Genomic DNA, 17,107 nt, shown 5'->3' with positions numbered 1-17,107 from the left:
CAATGACTGTATCAAGGTGATAAAGATAAAACTATTAATCTTTGAAATTCATAACAAAATTATGCCCTGATAATTGGTCCCTATTAATTCACTAATTTATTCATATCTTTATATTTATTTTTTTTTCAGAGGCATGGCGGCTGAGTGGTTAAGAGCTTGGATTCCAAACCAGGGGTCCTGTGGTTCAAATCACGGTGAAGACTGGGATTTTGAATTTCAGAATTTTTGGGGTACCTGACTTTAATTGGGAAAGTAAAGGCAGTTGGTCGTTGTGCTGGCCACTTGACACCCTGCTCTAAAACCGTTAGCCAAAGAAACAAATTACTTTAACATCATCTGACCCATAGATCGCAAGGTCTGAAAGAAGAATCTTTTTTTAATTTTACTACAAATATTAAATTTTGTATTGAAATATCATACTAGGAATAACAAAGTATTTTATAATTACTGATTGTGCAAACAAATTTCTTTAATTTGTTCAATAATCTTTTTTTTTTTAAATTTAAAACAGGTCTCAACAAATATGAATGCAATAACTTACATGGGGAAAATGTTAAAAGGCATTAACAAAAAAATTACAATCAACATGATTAAATGTGTCAGAAAATAGAACTACTAACACTAAACAATACCGCTTCAGTAAAGAGATTTACATCTGAGATGTATCTTGCACCCAGCCTAAACACAGCCACATCTTAGATGTCTCTTACACTCAATAAAAATTAATTATGCAATGCATACAAAATATAAAAACTTACTTACATAATGCTTTCAAATAAAAAAAAAAAATGATAAAAGTTTGATTATATAATGTATTTTTAAAAAAATATGTCCAAGATTTTACTCCAATGCCAAAAAAAAAAAAAAAAAAAAAAAAAAAATTAAAATTATATTAGTAACGCAATACCTGAAGTAGTCTGTTCTTTGGCATTGTAATAACACAAGGGTCAATTTATTTTCAGGTCTGACCTGTATAGTTCATAACACAAGACAAGACAAAACTTTTGAAAATACAGATAAATTGTTTAGTCAGACACAAAATCCCAGGATGTCTATGATATTCTCAAAAGCCCAAACAGAATGGTAACAAAGAAATATATACTTGGTTAGATTTTCTGGTGGGTCTGAGATTGGTTGCTATTTTATTTGCAAAAAGATGCAAAATTTTGTAAAAAAAAAATATGAGCTATAATAATTTTTTGTAACAAAAATGTTCTTCAATGCCAATTCAAACATATATTACAAATGCCAAGTAACTAGATATACTGACAAAATATGGCAGAAAAGAAATAGTTCAAGCATTTAAATAGGTCAAGTGTCTTCATTTTCACTAGTGATACTTTTCAATGTGATTTTGGGATAAATACTGACACTCTATTTCCAGATCCCGAACTTTATCATTCAGACTATTATTCTCAGCTTGAAGACGTTCCATGGTTGCTTTCTTTTCTTCCAGTGCTTGGTGGATAGAAGGAACTTGTGACATTTCTTCTGTAAGTTTCCGACACTTTCTTTTCTCTTTGAGGTACAAATTAGTCATTTTCTCAAGCTTTTTTGTCATGGACTTTAAATCCATACTTTTGAGCTTCTTTCTTAGGGCATTTAATTTTGCCATTTTTATATTTGCTGTTTCTTGCAATTGTTGCAAGTTTTGCGGATCGGACTGTAATTTACTTCTGAGCTTGTTTAGAAGCTCTTTTCGCTTTGCATTCTCGCTGTGACGAGACTGGGATATGAACTTAATCCGCTCTTTGAGCCTCTCCACTTGGTCACATGCTTCGCCAGGGACAGTGTTTGGACGCCTCGACGCTCGCTTGTACTTTTTTGCAAACCTCTTACTGGAGCTGCACCCCGAGCCCACATCAGCTTCATTTACAGCTGCCCCAGTTAAGTTTAAAAATGGCTTTGTATTGTTTCTAAAAACCTGCGCACACATTTCCCTAAACTCTTGATTTCTATAAAGGCTTGCCTTGCGCTTGATAATAGTGTTCTCCACTAGCTTGACGATGCGATATTTGGTAACTGACGATTTCAATTTAAAAACCATTTTGACATGTTTGGCTGTGGCGTGAGGTTTACAGTTGTCTAGGTAGTAGATCAAGAGCACATGACCAATACGACACCTGTCTAAGCAATCCCCAAATGTATCAATCAGATATTTTAAAGTAGGAGATTTTCCGATTCCTGATTTTTCAGGGTTATTCAAAATCAATCTGAAAAAAAATAAATAAATAAGAATAGCATTAATTTTAATCACAGGATTGTTGTTAATCATTGATATTTTTCCAACAATTGTCATAGAATAGTTTGTAATAGACAAATTAAACAACAGTTGTGATGGGCCACTTGATTGTTATTCAAACTATTTGATGTGATAAAACTGGCCTTTAGCAAAGTAGCTATTATAAATGTATACAATCTTCATCTTTCTGCTGACCCAGTATGGTCGTCTCGTAGACCCCTAGGACTACAGATTGAGAACTGCTCCCTTAGAACACACCAGGTACACAGAAAAGGTGTGTGTGTGTGTGTGTGGGGGGGGGAGCTACTGTGTGGTCGACATCGTTCCAACCATATCTAATAGTAATGCCCAAATGTCTTGTAAGGACATTTCAAAAATACACAAGCAAGAGACATGCTTGGTTGAGTGTTGCAATTTTCTGAAGAGAATCCACTGTTAAGAGTTGATGGAAATTGACTAGCATAGGTTAAAAAAATTAGACCCCCCCCCCCTACCCACACCAGAAGAAAATATCTTCAGATGTGATAAATGGTTACAAGAAATACTTCTTTCATACTTAATCTTCAGAATTCAGGACAATGCTTTAATTTAGTAAATTACAAGCAACTTGACAGTTGGAAAGAGCTGCCATTTATATCTTCAAACTATACAGAGTCTGACCTGGGAAACGCAAAGAAAGAAGTCATTGTAAAAATGTGATACATACAGATGTATGCTGTTGATTATATTTGAATAATTAGGGTAGGTGACGTTCTGGCAGGAAAAGTTATGATGATAATTTATAAAGCACAAAATTATTTTTTTTTACTTTACTAAAAATATAATATTTCTTTCTCTTTTCCCTTCTAAAGTTTTAATAATTCTATTTCAATGAACGCATCTCTTGCCAACTATGGATGGCTACATGGATGTGTGGTATGTGCTCGTGACAGCCAGCTATCCTCCCCTGTCACCCTGTGGGAGGTTTGGGCTTGGATGTAATAATCTTTATTTCTGAAAGAATATCCCAAACACATAAAACATATAGACTATAAATAGACTATAAATGGTATGATTCATACTCGAGATCATGATACACTCTTCTTCTTGTTTATTACAGACATTACTTCAAAAAAGAATTACGTTCTACACATTTCATTAGTCAACCTAGTCATCCTCATCATCATCATCAAACTCCATTTGAGTGAGGGCTTGAGAGGCTCAAATCCTCTCTTGAAAAAGCCCTGGACAGAAATCCTGCTGTCTTTTGTAGTGCATAGATATCGCCATACAGGTCGAGAATTTTTGGTTTCCCAGACCTGTCGAGACGGAGATCAGCAAGTCTGGGCAGTCAAACAGAATATGAGGCACGGTTTCCTCTTCTTCCCCGCAGTGGGGACACCATGAATCGAAATTTGGCCATAGCCATGAGAAATATGAGCCAACAGGAAAATGACCTGTCCTGCACTGTGCTATAATAGCTTGCTCAGGCCTGGACAGCCACCACAGTGCTCGACGACCTCCTCGTGGTGTCCTCTGGTAACTGGAGTAAGTTCTCTCGGGGTGTTCCGAAAAGCACTAACGTTGTGGGAGCTCCAGCTTTCCCAGCATGCTCTCATGCTCTCCTGGTGCAGAGTTCTGCTGGTGAGGTTTGGGGAAAATGCTAAGCTCTGATTGACATAACCCCCTGCACGCTCGTCTGGTGTAGGGATTGTGTCTGTCGGGGTCTATAGCCTAGATGCTGAACTGATCAGCTGCCGCCCGGAGACTAGTGAAGGGTCAAGCTTTTAAAATTTGCGGGCTCTTAACTAGTAGTAAAAAAAAAAGGACTCCTGCCTCACTCCACTTTCGTAGATTAAACCCTGCCAATACAAGTGAGTGGCTGAATTAACTGGTCAATCTAGTCACGCATGTTAATCAATTTGTTAATCAATGACTCCTAAATTTTGTTAAATACACTTTCATTAAGCAGTCATGATTAAGTTAAAGAGCATTTTTAATTGAACTTCCTTTCTTTTAATCATTCACTAACACTGGTGCATAATTAACTTTGGTTTCATCTCTTTAAGTTAAATTCTACACAAATAAATAAGGACAACCAATTTCATTCTCCGACATATATGCTTTATAATCTACAAATGTTAAAAATTTAAAGTTTTGTTACAAATAAATATATACAGTGTTTACTTACCTTTGCAGCTCACAAGAGTACCATTTTTTGGGGCTTTCTGTTAGGGCTTTTGGTGACTTAATTTTTTTTTTAAGCAATGTGAATGGCGCACTCAAGTATTGACAAATTTTAGTCCAATTGCCGTCAATGTTCTTTAAGTACGTGTTCATTCGCTTGACAATGTTTTTTACTGTATGGCAAGCAGGTGCCAAATATATATATGAAGGAGACATGGTCATAAGAATCTTAGCTGTTTCTGTCGAACTGTAAGTATTTTTGTAGAGATCGTAGACAAAAGCTATATTAAACTCTTGGTCTCTGAGCGACTCAATGAGAATATCCAGATCTGTCATTGTTTTCTGCATTTCGATAATCATTTCTTCTCCAGCAATATGATCCTTCCCACTAGAAACATCACCTGATGCACATTGCTCCTGCGTTATGACGCCATCTGAAGCATTTTCATAATCCATCTCTATTTTGACGTGGTCTACAGCCAATTTGTCTTTCTGACTGATGGTTTCATGAGTATTAATTTTATCGCTGACTGGTGTGACTTTATCTGAATCATTTTCAGCATCTATCTCAACTTTGATTTCAACATCTTTCTCTACTTTGATTTCAACATCTTTCTCTACTTTGATCTCTTGAGTCGTATGTTTCTCTCTTCCCCTCAAGACATCCTCTGCATTATTTTTATCCTTCAGCCGTGTGATTTTATTGGACGTGTTTTCATCTTTTTCAAGAATGATTTCCAGCGCATCGGTTGTGTCCACTTCCATTGTGATCACATCTGATTCACTCTTAACTATTTCCTTTTTCGATTCCATGTGTAGCAGTGGTCACTTTATCCATCACATCTGTTCATAAAATCAAACGTACATCTGAAAGATAATAAAAGAGAACATTTCTATAAATAATATTAATTATTATTATTATTAATTACTATATATATTATATAGCTCTAACTCTAGATTCTAGTCTGGATCTATCAGAATCCATCATATTCTAGAGATCTAATCTAGACTAATAATCTATAATCTAGATTATTATAAAGTCTAGACACTCAAGTCAGTACTAGTCATTAGTGGCCTCTAGTCACTCTAGATTACGATTGGTGAATAAGGTATATTTTTATATAATCTAGATTGACTAGATTAAAATCTGCTTAGGACCTTAGCCTTAGGTCTATAGATTATAGATATAGATTTATTTAACTCTAAGATTCTATACCTAGATAGACTTAAATCATATAATTAGAATTCATAGTAGACTAGTAGGATAGTTAGACTGTTAAAACTTTAACTTTTAAACTTCATCTACTAGATCTAGATCTAGACTATTCTAGACTAGATAACCCTAATAATTAGTAGATCTAACTATTCTAACTCTACATTTTTCTAGTCTTGATCTATCAGAATCTAGAATATGTAGATCTATGTGCTTATAACATTTGGGCAGTTGTTTGAGACAAACATCTATAAAAAAGCTAACAAGATCCTCGAAATAAAGAATCACCCTTTGTGTCAGGATTTTGTGATTTTACCATCACAAAAGAGATACAAGACACCGATAGCAAAGACAAACAAACACAAACACTCTTTTGTTCCCCTGGCAATCAAATCATCAAATAAGAACAATCTGGTATAAACTTTGTCACATGTATTTCATGTAGATGTAGATCTAGATCTAAATTATGAGTGAGTCAGGTGTGAAAGTACACTTTGGTTTCTTATAGTTATAATGTTTTTTGTTTGGTGTAATGCACAAATTGTAATACAAATTTTCTTACGAAAGATTATTATTAATTATTATATAGATCTAGATCTATATAGATGATTAGAATTGATTAGATCTATTACTATTATTTATAAATTATATGACTAGATTCTAGATCTAGATCTAGAATCTATATAATATTTTATCTATAATAATGAATAATTATAATGAATAATAATGGAATGGTAGGCCTTTACTTTTACCTTGGAGATCAAGATATCTAAATCTTGCTAGATTAAAGATCTAGACTTAGACTAGATCTATATACTAGATCTATATTTATAATATAGATTCTAGATCTCTACTATTAACTATTAGAATTTGTTATAGATCTAGATCTAGATCTATTCTATCTCTACTTGATAGACTAGTTAGCAGAAATAACTATTTCGTAACTTTTATCAAGCCTAGAAATGCATCGCATCTTTAATTTTTTAATTTCGGTTTTCTATTATAATACCCAGTAAAATATTAAATGAATACCCAGATTTTCTAACTACTTGGCTATCATCTGCATATAATGCATGGGTGTACCTGGTGTAGTATCAGTATGTTGTTGGATTTACTTATTTATTATATAACTACTCCAAGCAATCGGTATTCACCCCCCCTTTTTTTTTTACTAACAGAAGCTCCCTATTTTTTTTAAATTCTAAGTTCAGTTTGTTGTTTATGATCTTATCAGCAGCATATAAATTTTTTTCCTAAATGTTGCAAAATATGTAGGTTACAGCCAGGGCCGGACCTAGCAATTGCGGGGCCCTATGCGAAACTGATTGCGCGCGGCCTAGTCTGTGTGGGAATAAGGATAATAAGCGAAAATTAAGATTTTGTATAAGAAAAAAAATTCGACTTTACTAAGTTAAAAATTGCGATCTGTACTTTACGAACCTTGTAACCAATTGCATATTTATATGCTAGTGACTATAAAAGTAATTAAAGCATTGGAACGTCCGGTTAAGGTATAAATTCGCCCGATTATTACATGAAAGCTGACAATGCCTTTTGTCCTTTTATCACGCGTAGGATTGGCGTCTTTCGCAATGAATGACACCCACAAATGACAATTTTGTCTATTTTTCTGGAGATTTTAAAGAGTTTTCAGGAGATTTTAATAAATTCAGGAAATTTCCAGGAGTTTTTCGTATACATTTTGCAATTTAATAATTACACCCTGAATTAGCGCGGGGCCTATGAAAGCGCGGGGCCCACTGCGACCGCATAGGTTGCAGTGGCCTAAGACCGGCCCTGGTTACAGCTGGGGGTTGCGTAGCCACGGCAAATACATACTGCATTGCTCATTCAACTTCGGACTCGAAGACAAGCCTAATTGTTATTATTCTTATGTTAGAAAAGAACGAGTAGGCCTATACATTCTCTGGAGCAGCCAGGGTCGAGTTTTGTTAAAGGGAAACAAAATTCATGGTAGTCCCTTTATCAGTTTCCAGTGAAGAATTTTCAGGTTATGTGGCAGGTCTGCAGCAGTACCGCCCTCTGACAGGCAACGAGAATGTTCATAGGAATGCCAAGCGCATTGACGGTATCTGTGAAGTCAGTTGTTATTCTCCCCTCGGTTGATATGACAATGGGGTATAGGCCTATTGTTATTTTAGAGAACTTACATAAACGCTTAATCTACAAGCCTAGCAGGTTCCATATTTTCGTTGTTTTTTCCAACTCAGTTTTTCTTAAATTAGGCCTATGAGATAGAGGTACAGCGATGTCAATAATGATAGCGGCTTTTTCTTTTTTATCGATGAGCAGCAAATCAGGGCGATTGAAATCTAACGTTTTGTCGGCCAAAATAGTCATATCCCAGTACAGCAGATGATCAGTAGACTTGAGAACCTCTTGTGGGGAGTCAGTGGCGTAGCAAGATACCCGTGAGCCCGGGATCAAGAATATATTGGTGGGCCCCTACCCCAATAAGACAAATAGGCCTACAATGTATGACAAAACAATTGAGTCATCTGAATGTATCGGTACATTGACCAAAAGACATTCCAATACAAGTAGAGTAGCTTTTTAATAATCTTATTACGTTTGACTCTGTTCGAACTCCAACACGAATTCAAAGTCAAAGTTTGTACAATTTTTGAACAGAATGAAACGAGTTAACGGAGTTTCAAATATATAAAGAAATGGTTTATGGGTCGAAGTTCCTATTCTACACATTGCCATTACTAAAACACTTCTAGATCTAGGTGTTAAACTTAAAATTTAAAACATTGTTACAAACTAGTATCTAGTTCTACGTCCATTATTTAACAGTAAACAGATCGAATATTTATTTACAACTTTTTTCTGGCCTTTTAAGTAGCAAAGTAAGAAACCAGTGCATCTATTTCTAAATGCGCAAGCGGTTTCTTTTGATGAAGCAATGCAAAGCAAAGCATTGTAGTATCCAGTCATATTGGAAGCACCATCAAAGCTCTAGCCTTGCAGTTATTTTTAAGGATAAATGTGGATTTTTTAAAATTACTTGGAGCATTTGTTCAGCTAATTCTGCTGACGTCTGATTCTCGTAAATATGAAACCTAATAATGACTATCTAATTTCTATTTCTGTTGATGTTCCGTCATCGGAAATCACTAGCAGTATTAAAAAAATAATACGAATTCGATATCAACTTTTTGTCTTGATCTCTGCCACCAATGAAAGAGACAAATGGTACAGAATGGATGTCCTAAAGTACCGGTATTTTTTTTCAGCACTGAATTGCCCAACATGTCTATTATCTCGTTTTGAATCATTCTGGGTCTTTGATTTTCTGTCAAATTTGAATATTCATTGCGATTTTCTGAAATATTTGTATAAATATATGGTGTTAAATCTCTATAACAGCTATGAACCAAGTTTCAACCAAATACTAAGCATTGGTCAGAGAATGATACTACTCCATGATCAATTTAGTTATCAGTCTATCTTCTAGATCTAGTTCTAAACCTGCTCCCCAATTCGGTTACCTCCTTAATTGCAATAGCACAAGCATGTTTAACTTGAACGATCCCTATGTTAACACTCTGATGTTTCTTTGGCTTTCTAAATATTTAATTGTTATTTTTATTGCATTTGTTTTTTTTTTTTGTTTAGATTGTACATCGTATTTATTCTGATATAATGATTACATTAACATTTTTGTTATACAATACAGATGACAACAAAACAATGCAATGAAGACTTTTTTCGAGGAACCATCGTCCTGATTTAATGTTTTTCACTATTTCACAATGCAATGAAGACTTTCGAGGAACCATCGTCCTGATTTAATGTTTTTCACTATTTCGCAATGTAAACTTCATCGGATTCAATGTTTTCTTTTGAGACAGTTCAATGTCTACTAAACATATTACAAATTCAGTATGGATGTCAGACTTTCTTTTTTTTTTTTTTGAGATTATACAATATTATTTATATTCGTCGTAAGACCACCATTCATCTATTTTACTATTTTAATAATTAATATACTGAAATAAATCTAAATAGCTTTAGGGAGCATTTTTTAAAGTCTAAGTTCTCAACACAATTCTAAATGTTTCTGTTGGTGTGTTTACCAGCTGACAGATCAACGTGCATTCCCTATAATATTGTTTTAATGTTTTTATGTCCGACACCAGTTTCTATGGAAGCCTGGAAGGCAAGAAAGAAAATTCCGGGAAACACAATCCTAAATGTTTCTGTTGGTATGTTTACCAGCTGACAGATCAGCGTGAATTCCTATTGTGCTAATGTTTTTATGTCCGACACAGTATATTTGAAGCTAGGCTAATCACAGCGAACAGCGACTTGGACGCCATTGTGGGCAGATCCGGGGGAACTTTGTTACTCTGACCGTTTCACCACATCACCATCGGGTGGGCCTCCACAAGATTTGGCAGAACTGCACCAGCTTCCAGATGAGGAATTTGGTGGACTAGATATAAGTCGTTAGGAATACAAACATTTATGGTCTGGCGATGATTATTAACCACAATGAATGCCCGGGACAACTAATCTTCTACGTTGTCACCGAGAGGTGCTAGGGTTCTATTGCTAATCAACAGACTGAATAGTTATCAGTCTTACTACGAAATAGAAAGCAGCGCTTTATTGTCTCTATAAACGATGAATTTACAATACTTTAAATACCAAACAAAAAATAACCAAATTAAGCTTTGATAAAATTGAATAATTTGCAACTGTATCGAAATTAGTGACACTCAGGACTTATCCCTACTTCTTAACCAAAACTCTCCCCATCACCCTCCCTCCCCTATTCCTGTAATACTACCAATAAAATAAAACACTAGTTTTTAAGCACATATAAATTAAGTTCAGGATATTTTGAGGAAGTATTTTTAAATTCTATTTTTTAAATCAGTTTTTTTTTACAAAAGTGCATTTATTTTTTTCATTTTGGTATCATCCCAAAGTTCTCAACTAGTCAAGAGTCATGGGCCCATGCTCAGTGGGCCCCTAACGGTTGTGGGCCCGGGTTCATTGAACCCCATAGCGCCATGGATGCTACGCCACTGTGGTGAGTATTTGTAATAAGGAGGAGTATCCTTCACTATCAAATTGTGTGTCAAAGCCAAGTGCTGGTGAATTAGCTTTTAGGATATGTTTCTCGTAATTTTTTTTTGTCCTAATTACTCTGTCCTGTATTGCTGTAACAAAGCCTTCAGTTTCAGTGCAGAGATGACCTGCTTTGAGCCATGCTAAGGAAGCAGCCTTGTCAATGTTGTCCCCGTCTAATAAAGCCGGGAATTTGCCGTGGAGTTTTTTTCTTCCCATTGGCGAATCTCATGCTTTACCCTCTGCTGGCATTCTGGTTTATTCCAAGGTATTTATAAAGGGAGGCAGAGTTCAGTTCTTCGATGCCTTCAAATGCAATTCTAGTGTTGGCTGCCTCGCCCTTTTTTATGCTGATGATACCACACTTATCCAGGCCAAAAGACATGCAGATATCGTAACTAAATGTTTTACCGTTTTAATTAAGGTGTGTAACTTTTGCTCGTTCTCTGCGCATAGTTTTAAATCCTCCACGTATAACAGAGGAGATACACATTTTGTACATTTAGTGTCAACCCTAAAACCATTTTGTGGTGCTATGGAGTAATTTAGATAGTGGGTTAATAGCTAGGCCACCCAGAGCGAAGATAGTGAGTCCCCTTGATATATACCCCTTCTTATGTGCACAGAACCTAGTTTATCATGATTAAGGTGTAGACTTATCTTCTAATTATCCATACAGACTTTCAGTAATGGTTTTATTCTTGGGTTGATTCTATGAATTTCAAGGGTTTTCAACAGCCAATCATGCGGAACTGAATCGAATGCTTTTTTTTTTTGTAGTCGATGTAGCACATGTGTAAGTTTCTTTTTCTTCTATTAGCTTGGTACAATATAATACCATCTATAGTTAGCTGTACTTTACAGCCCATCGACTCTTCAATGCAACCTTGTTGTTCCTCTGCTAGTAGTTTATGGGCAGAGCAAAATGTATACATTTTACTTTTTAATAGTGAAGTTAATAGTTTATATACAACTGAAAACAAGTGATAGGGCTACAGTTCGATGGTTGATTCGGATCACCTTTTGTTTTGGAGAGGAGAGATGTTCTCCCTTCAGTGAGTTCTATCAGCATTGAATCATATATTTTGTTTGTTATCTCAAACAAGGGAAAGAAGTAATTGACTGCAGTGGTTGCTATAAGCTGAATTAGTTCCCTTTATTATATTAGGCTGCTGTCTAAGGCTTAGTAAACACAAACATGAAATTGAAAAAAAAAAAAACAACAAGGTTACAAAGACAGTTTGTGTGGAAACATAAACTGAAAATCGGCCCTTGAAGAGGTTCACCCAGGCAGGTAAAAAGGCAGGTTTTAATATTATCAGAATAAAATTCTATCAAAGGCAAATGACAGAGAAGAATGGAGAAAGAAGGTTGACAGATCTTGTATGGTGCACAGCGGTCCAGCAAATCAAAGGATAGGTGAACGTGAATGTGAAATTAAATATGAACCTGGCCTAACTAATGTCTTATAATGAATATCGAATTGATCTAATTACTTTGTAAATGGTCAATCTCTAATTCCTCAAAAAAAAAAAAAAAAAAAAAAAAATTCGTAAAAATAAATTCCTTTAGGTTAACTATTTTATGTTTGTGAATAGACACAACAGTTCAGCGATAATATGGAAAATTAGTTATTAATTGTTTTACATTTTTTTCAACTTATTTGCATACTAAATAGATTTTTTGCTCTTAAAAAAGTAAAAAAATGTTTTCGTGTAAATGTAGTAGCCAGTATGACAGAACTTACTTAACTTAGCAATACAAATGTAAAAAAAATTTTTGTTTTACAAAAAATCGAAAACTGTTTGCATAAATGTTTTAAAAATACGGTAAAATGATTATCCTCCCTACTAAGGAGCCTCCAGTGTTTGTTACTATTAATAGAGAATAGTTATAAAAGTGGTGTACTATTATGAAAAAAAAAACTGCTTAAGGGATTTAAAAAATTTGATTTTTCGCTTTTAGAAAAGAAAAAAAAAGTAGCCGTTGCATTAGAACTTTGAATGGACTAAAATATTGTGATGTCGGATTTTCACTATCTTTTTTAGTTTACGAGATCTAAACAGGACGGACAGACGGACAGACATTTGACACGAAACCAATAGAGTCTTTTCCCCTTTTCGAGGGACCACTACAAATAGATAAAAGTTCACGTCTTCGGACGAATCTTGAAGAGTGTACATAGCTTCACAAGATCTCGCAGTTTAAATAATTAATTGGTACATTTTTTATTGATTCTATTTTTTTTTTTCACTTTTACCTTCACCTATAGCAGGGGTCGGCAACCTTTTGAGTCGGAAGAGCCAAAATTAGAATTTACAAAATTTTTAAGTTTTTAAAGAGCCACAACATTTACATTTTTTTTTCTTGCCAACAATAAATAGTACTCACACGATATTTAATGGAAAAAAAAAACGAATATATTTATTCATGTATAATTAGTGTTTTCAAAACAAATTATATAATATAAATATGGCATTATTAGATAATTATTTTTTTTATTTCGGCAGTACCTAAAGAAGTTAAACATTTACTTACAACACTAACTTGTGCTTCACTAACAAACAGGTGAGCAAACAAATTCATGGGGGAGGGTTGTGGTGACAGGCGAGTACAAGTGGCTCAGAGATAGAAACGGCGCCTAATGTTTGTTAAACGATTCAGAACTATTTTAAAAAATGATTCGATAAAATAAATAATATTTGCGTATAGAATTTAAGAGCCGCAGCTTCACACCCAAAGAGCCGCATGTGGCTCGCGAGCCGCAGGTTGCCGACCCCGGACCTATACCTTGGTTTATTGAACCGTCGGGGCATCACAAAGATTTGTCGACTTTCTCCATTCCTCTCAGTCTTTTGCCTTGGATAGAACCCCTTTCAATGGCGGGCCCATCCATTCTTTTATGTTGTCTTCCCATTGTTTTCTCTCTCTGCCCTTTCTTCTTTTTCCTGGTACTGTTCCCTGGAGGAAGGTCTTTGCAAGCCCGAAGACTTTGTAGTATGGTCATAAAGTTTTACTTTCCTTTTTTTTTCCAGGACTTAGCAGATCGTCGTTGGATCCAAAAGCTCTAGTCAACCGTGACCTCCGTGTCGAAGGCGCCGAGTCAACCTGTCTCTTTTCGTTTTTTTGTATGCTGTCTTTAAATTAGGGGTGCACCGGATAGTCCCTCCGGCTCCGGCTTCTGCCGAATATCCGGCATTTTTTACTATCCGGTGCTATTCGGCTCCGGTCGGATATCACTACCGGATAGTAAAAAGTACATAATTTAATATGCATAAAGTGGACCTAGTTCCATTACTGTCTGTTATAGAATGTATTAATGTTTATATGAAAACAAAATAATGTGCTTAAAAATAGAGCCATTATGAATATGCACCAAACATCGTTTATTATAAAGACAAGGCGTGTTAATAACTTGACATAAATAGAGATGAAACTTTACATCATAAATGCGCTTTACATACAGAGCAGCAATGGCTGGCACTTTTTTCAATTTGTCTTGACCTTTGAGTAAGTTAGTTAACATGTTAAAATGCTACATTCCTTGACTACGTCATGCTGACCAGACGTCTGTCTAGCTGTGCGGGTATATCTCCAGAGGTAGAGATGAACAACTCCCACCCCCTTTTATTTGTTTAGTCCATCACATTGAGTTTTTTATGGGTGGTTAACCACAAGTTAAATTCGATGGACGTAGGTTTAATGTCAGCGTATTGACACTCTCTAGTGGTCACACCTTTCGAGGGAACTGAGTTTGTTTACTTAGTAGTTAATCTTTATTGGGGGGGGGGGGCTGGACTACAAGAGCCACACCTCTAATGTAACCAGGTATATTTCTAGATGAACAACTCCCTTCCCCTTTTATTTGTTTAGCCCATCACATTGAGTTCATTGATTGACAGGTGACCCCAAGTCAGAACTTTAAATGTGTTACCTACAAATCCTTCTGTAGCATCCCTGGAAATTAACAGTCACTAAATGTCTAACAAGACGACCCCCAGGTCAGTTTAACCTTTAATGCTCGCTACGCCTCTGATTGTGACATTCTATGTACATCTCCAGATACACGTTATTTCAACACCCATATAAAACGTAAGAGTGTACATTTTTCTTATTTTTAGTTCTACGAGATTCGAAAAGGTAGGGGACACAACTGCATTACACTTCCTTGTTAGTGTGTTTATTTTTAAAGGCATATAGGAGGACTCTCATTGAGCTGGTGACATTTTCGTTGTCGGGTTACCTTTTTCTATCAAAGTAAGATACTTTTGCTGTTTTATTCAAAATCTTTAATAGCTTATTTATAAAAATGAAATAATAGATAAGTAGTTTTTCGAATCAAATTGTTTGTTTTTCTGCAGTTTCTGGACCTTATTTTTGTGCTGTTTCTATTTACGCTTTACATATATATATGACAGATCTACTTTATACTTTAACACAGCGGTTCTCAACCTTTTAAGCTCGGCGACCCCTTTTTATATTATACCACTCTGCCGCGACCCCCCCCCCCCCCATAGACACACACAGCAATAGAAGAATAGACAATAACAATCCTTATTTTTCATGGTCTTAGGCGACCCCTGGCAAATCGTCAATCGACCCCCAAGGGGGTCGCGACACACAGGTTGAGAACCCCTGCTTTAATACATACAAAATATAGTCCATTCATTTGATATCAAATCAAATTAACCTTCACAAAAAAAAAAAAATTGTGTAAACCAGGAACTACCGTTTTTGTCTTATGTGTTGTGGGCAATGTAATCTCCTCTACTGAAAAAAAAAAAAAGATCCTTCCGAAAGAATCCCAAAAAACTTCGTTCGTCTACAACACAGGACAATGGTCGTTAAGTTCGGACAGTTTATGAACAATTTTAACGTGACCTGTTGTGTAAACCGTAAACTTATGTTAGTGTCTTATGTGTTGTTGGCAATGTCATCTCTTTAGTACTGAATAAAAAAAAAAAAAGATAAATAAGGTTAAAATAAATTTAAAAAAAAAAAAAAAAATCAAACGAAAAAAAAAAATCAAATAAAAAAAAAATCAAATAATAAAAAAAATTAAAAAAAAAAAATCAAATAAAAAAAATAAAAAAAAAGAAATCAAGAAAAAAAAAAAAGTGAAAAAAAAAGTGAAAAAAAAAATAAAAAAAAATAAAAAATCATGGCGACTGGGGAAGACAGCGGCCATTCAAACCCGAGACCGCCATCTTTCTCCTGGAGATTTCGATTAGAATGCAGATTATCTTCAACATCCGAAATATAGGAAATACTTTACAATTAAACAAACATCTGTTGCCTTAACTAAGGCAAAAAAAGGATCCATAATAAGAACTTTCTGTTGTCCGAATAATAATATCATTATCACAAACATTCTTTTTTTTTTAATGATATATATCTAAACAACCTAAACATTTTAAATTAATTTTTGCGCAATTCTTTAATAGACCATTGCTGGGCAAGGGCTATGTCTGCATTAGATGTGACAAAATATGCAGGTCGCCACTGGGTTAGATTTAAACTAAACAAGAAGATCCTTGAGACTTTTTACGGCGGGACTATACAAAATCTGCTAACATACGGAATAACTTGTTGGCAAGGCAACGCCTCATCTCAACTGTTGCGACGTCTAGAAAACATCATTAAAAAAGCATCAAAAATTACACTCACAACATTACCACATTTAAAGGAACTTTTTGAACAAAAGTGCCTAAGAAAAATCGAAAAAAATCTTGGAAGACAACGCCACCCGCTCCATCAGAACTACGTCAGGTCGTCGCGAAGTGGGTGACTGCTGTCAATCAAAACAAGAACGTAGTGGTTCAAAAACTCGTTCGTACCTCACTCGGTCAGAATCTATCACCGCCACTCATTGATCAGGGAATATGAAATGCACCAAGATGCCTGTGTGTAGTCGCTGAATGTTGTCTGTTGTATTTATGTGTATTTTTCTGTTGTGTTGTCTTTATATGAGAAACGAGTCCTTGTAATCACAACAAATTTCCGTAAGGATCAATAAAGCAGTCTTAGTCTTAGTCTTAGTCTTAGTCTCAGTCTTAGTCTCAGTCTTAATCTTAGTCTTAGTCTTAGTCTTAGTCTCAGTCTTAGTCTTAGTCTTAGTCTCAGTCTTAGTCTTAGTCTTAGTCTTAGTCTTAGTCTTAGTCTCAGTCTTAGTCTCAGTCTCAGTCTTAGTCTTAGTCTTAGTCTTAGTCTTAGTCTTAGTCTCAGTCTTAGTCTCAGTCTCAGTCTTAGTCTTAGTCTTAGTCTTAGTCTTAGTCTTAGTCTTAGTCCTAGTCTTAGTCTTAGTCTTAGTCTCAGTCTTAGTCTAAGTCTTAGTCTCAGTCTCAGTCTTAGTCTTAGTCTTAGTCTCAGTCTTAGTCTTAGTC

The 17,107-nt window shown here is 35.2% G+C and overlaps 2 protein-coding genes across 3 annotated transcripts in view; one reads left to right on the top strand and one right to left on the bottom strand.

The window, feature by feature from the left end:
- Window positions 1-448: 448 nt before the first annotated feature.
- LOC106053192 (uncharacterized) lies at window positions 449-6,436 on the bottom strand. Its single transcript, XM_056016946.1, has 3 exons — window positions 6,374-6,436; window positions 4,413-5,275; window positions 449-2,213 (listed from the first exon to the last, which is right to left on the bottom strand). The coding sequence occupies exons 2-3, from the start codon at window positions 5,219-5,221 to the stop codon at window positions 1,331-1,333; spliced, it is 1,692 nt and encodes a 563-aa protein (XP_055872921.1). The 5' UTR covers window positions 5,222-5,275; window positions 6,374-6,436; the 3' UTR covers window positions 449-1,330.
- Window positions 6,437-14,643: 8,207 nt separating this feature from the next.
- Window positions 14,644-17,107, top strand: part of LOC106053312 (collagen alpha-5(VI) chain-like) — a 64,501-nt gene continuing 62,037 nt past the window's right edge. Inside the window, exon 1 of one of the 2 annotated variants that reach the window (XM_056016945.1) lies at window positions 14,644-14,725. The gene's annotated coding sequence lies outside the window, so the exon portion shown is untranslated. Of the gene's footprint in view, window positions 14,726-14,849; window positions 14,982-17,107 lie in introns of those variants that run through there. The other variant, XM_056016944.1, reaches the window with a different exon arrangement.

This window comes from Biomphalaria glabrata, chromosome 18 (assembly GCF_947242115.1).
Source record: "Biomphalaria glabrata chromosome 18, xgBioGlab47.1, whole genome shotgun sequence".
In the NCBI taxonomy this organism is placed as follows: Eukaryota; Metazoa; Mollusca; class Gastropoda; family Planorbidae; genus Biomphalaria; species Biomphalaria glabrata.
Note: the sequence above shows the minus strand (reverse complement) of the source record. Positions and strands in the feature narration are given on the sequence as shown.

Excerpts from the sequence above, each read along its gene's own strand:
- LOC106053192 (XM_056016946.1), bottom strand. The coding sequence starts at position 5,221 with ATGGAATCGAAAAAGGAAATAGTTAAGAGTGAATCAGATGTGATCACA. Across the intron at positions 2,214-4,412 it reads TACTCTTGTGAGCTGCAAAG|ATTGATTTTGAATAACCCTG; the intron begins GTAAGTAAACAC and ends ATTTTTTTTCAG.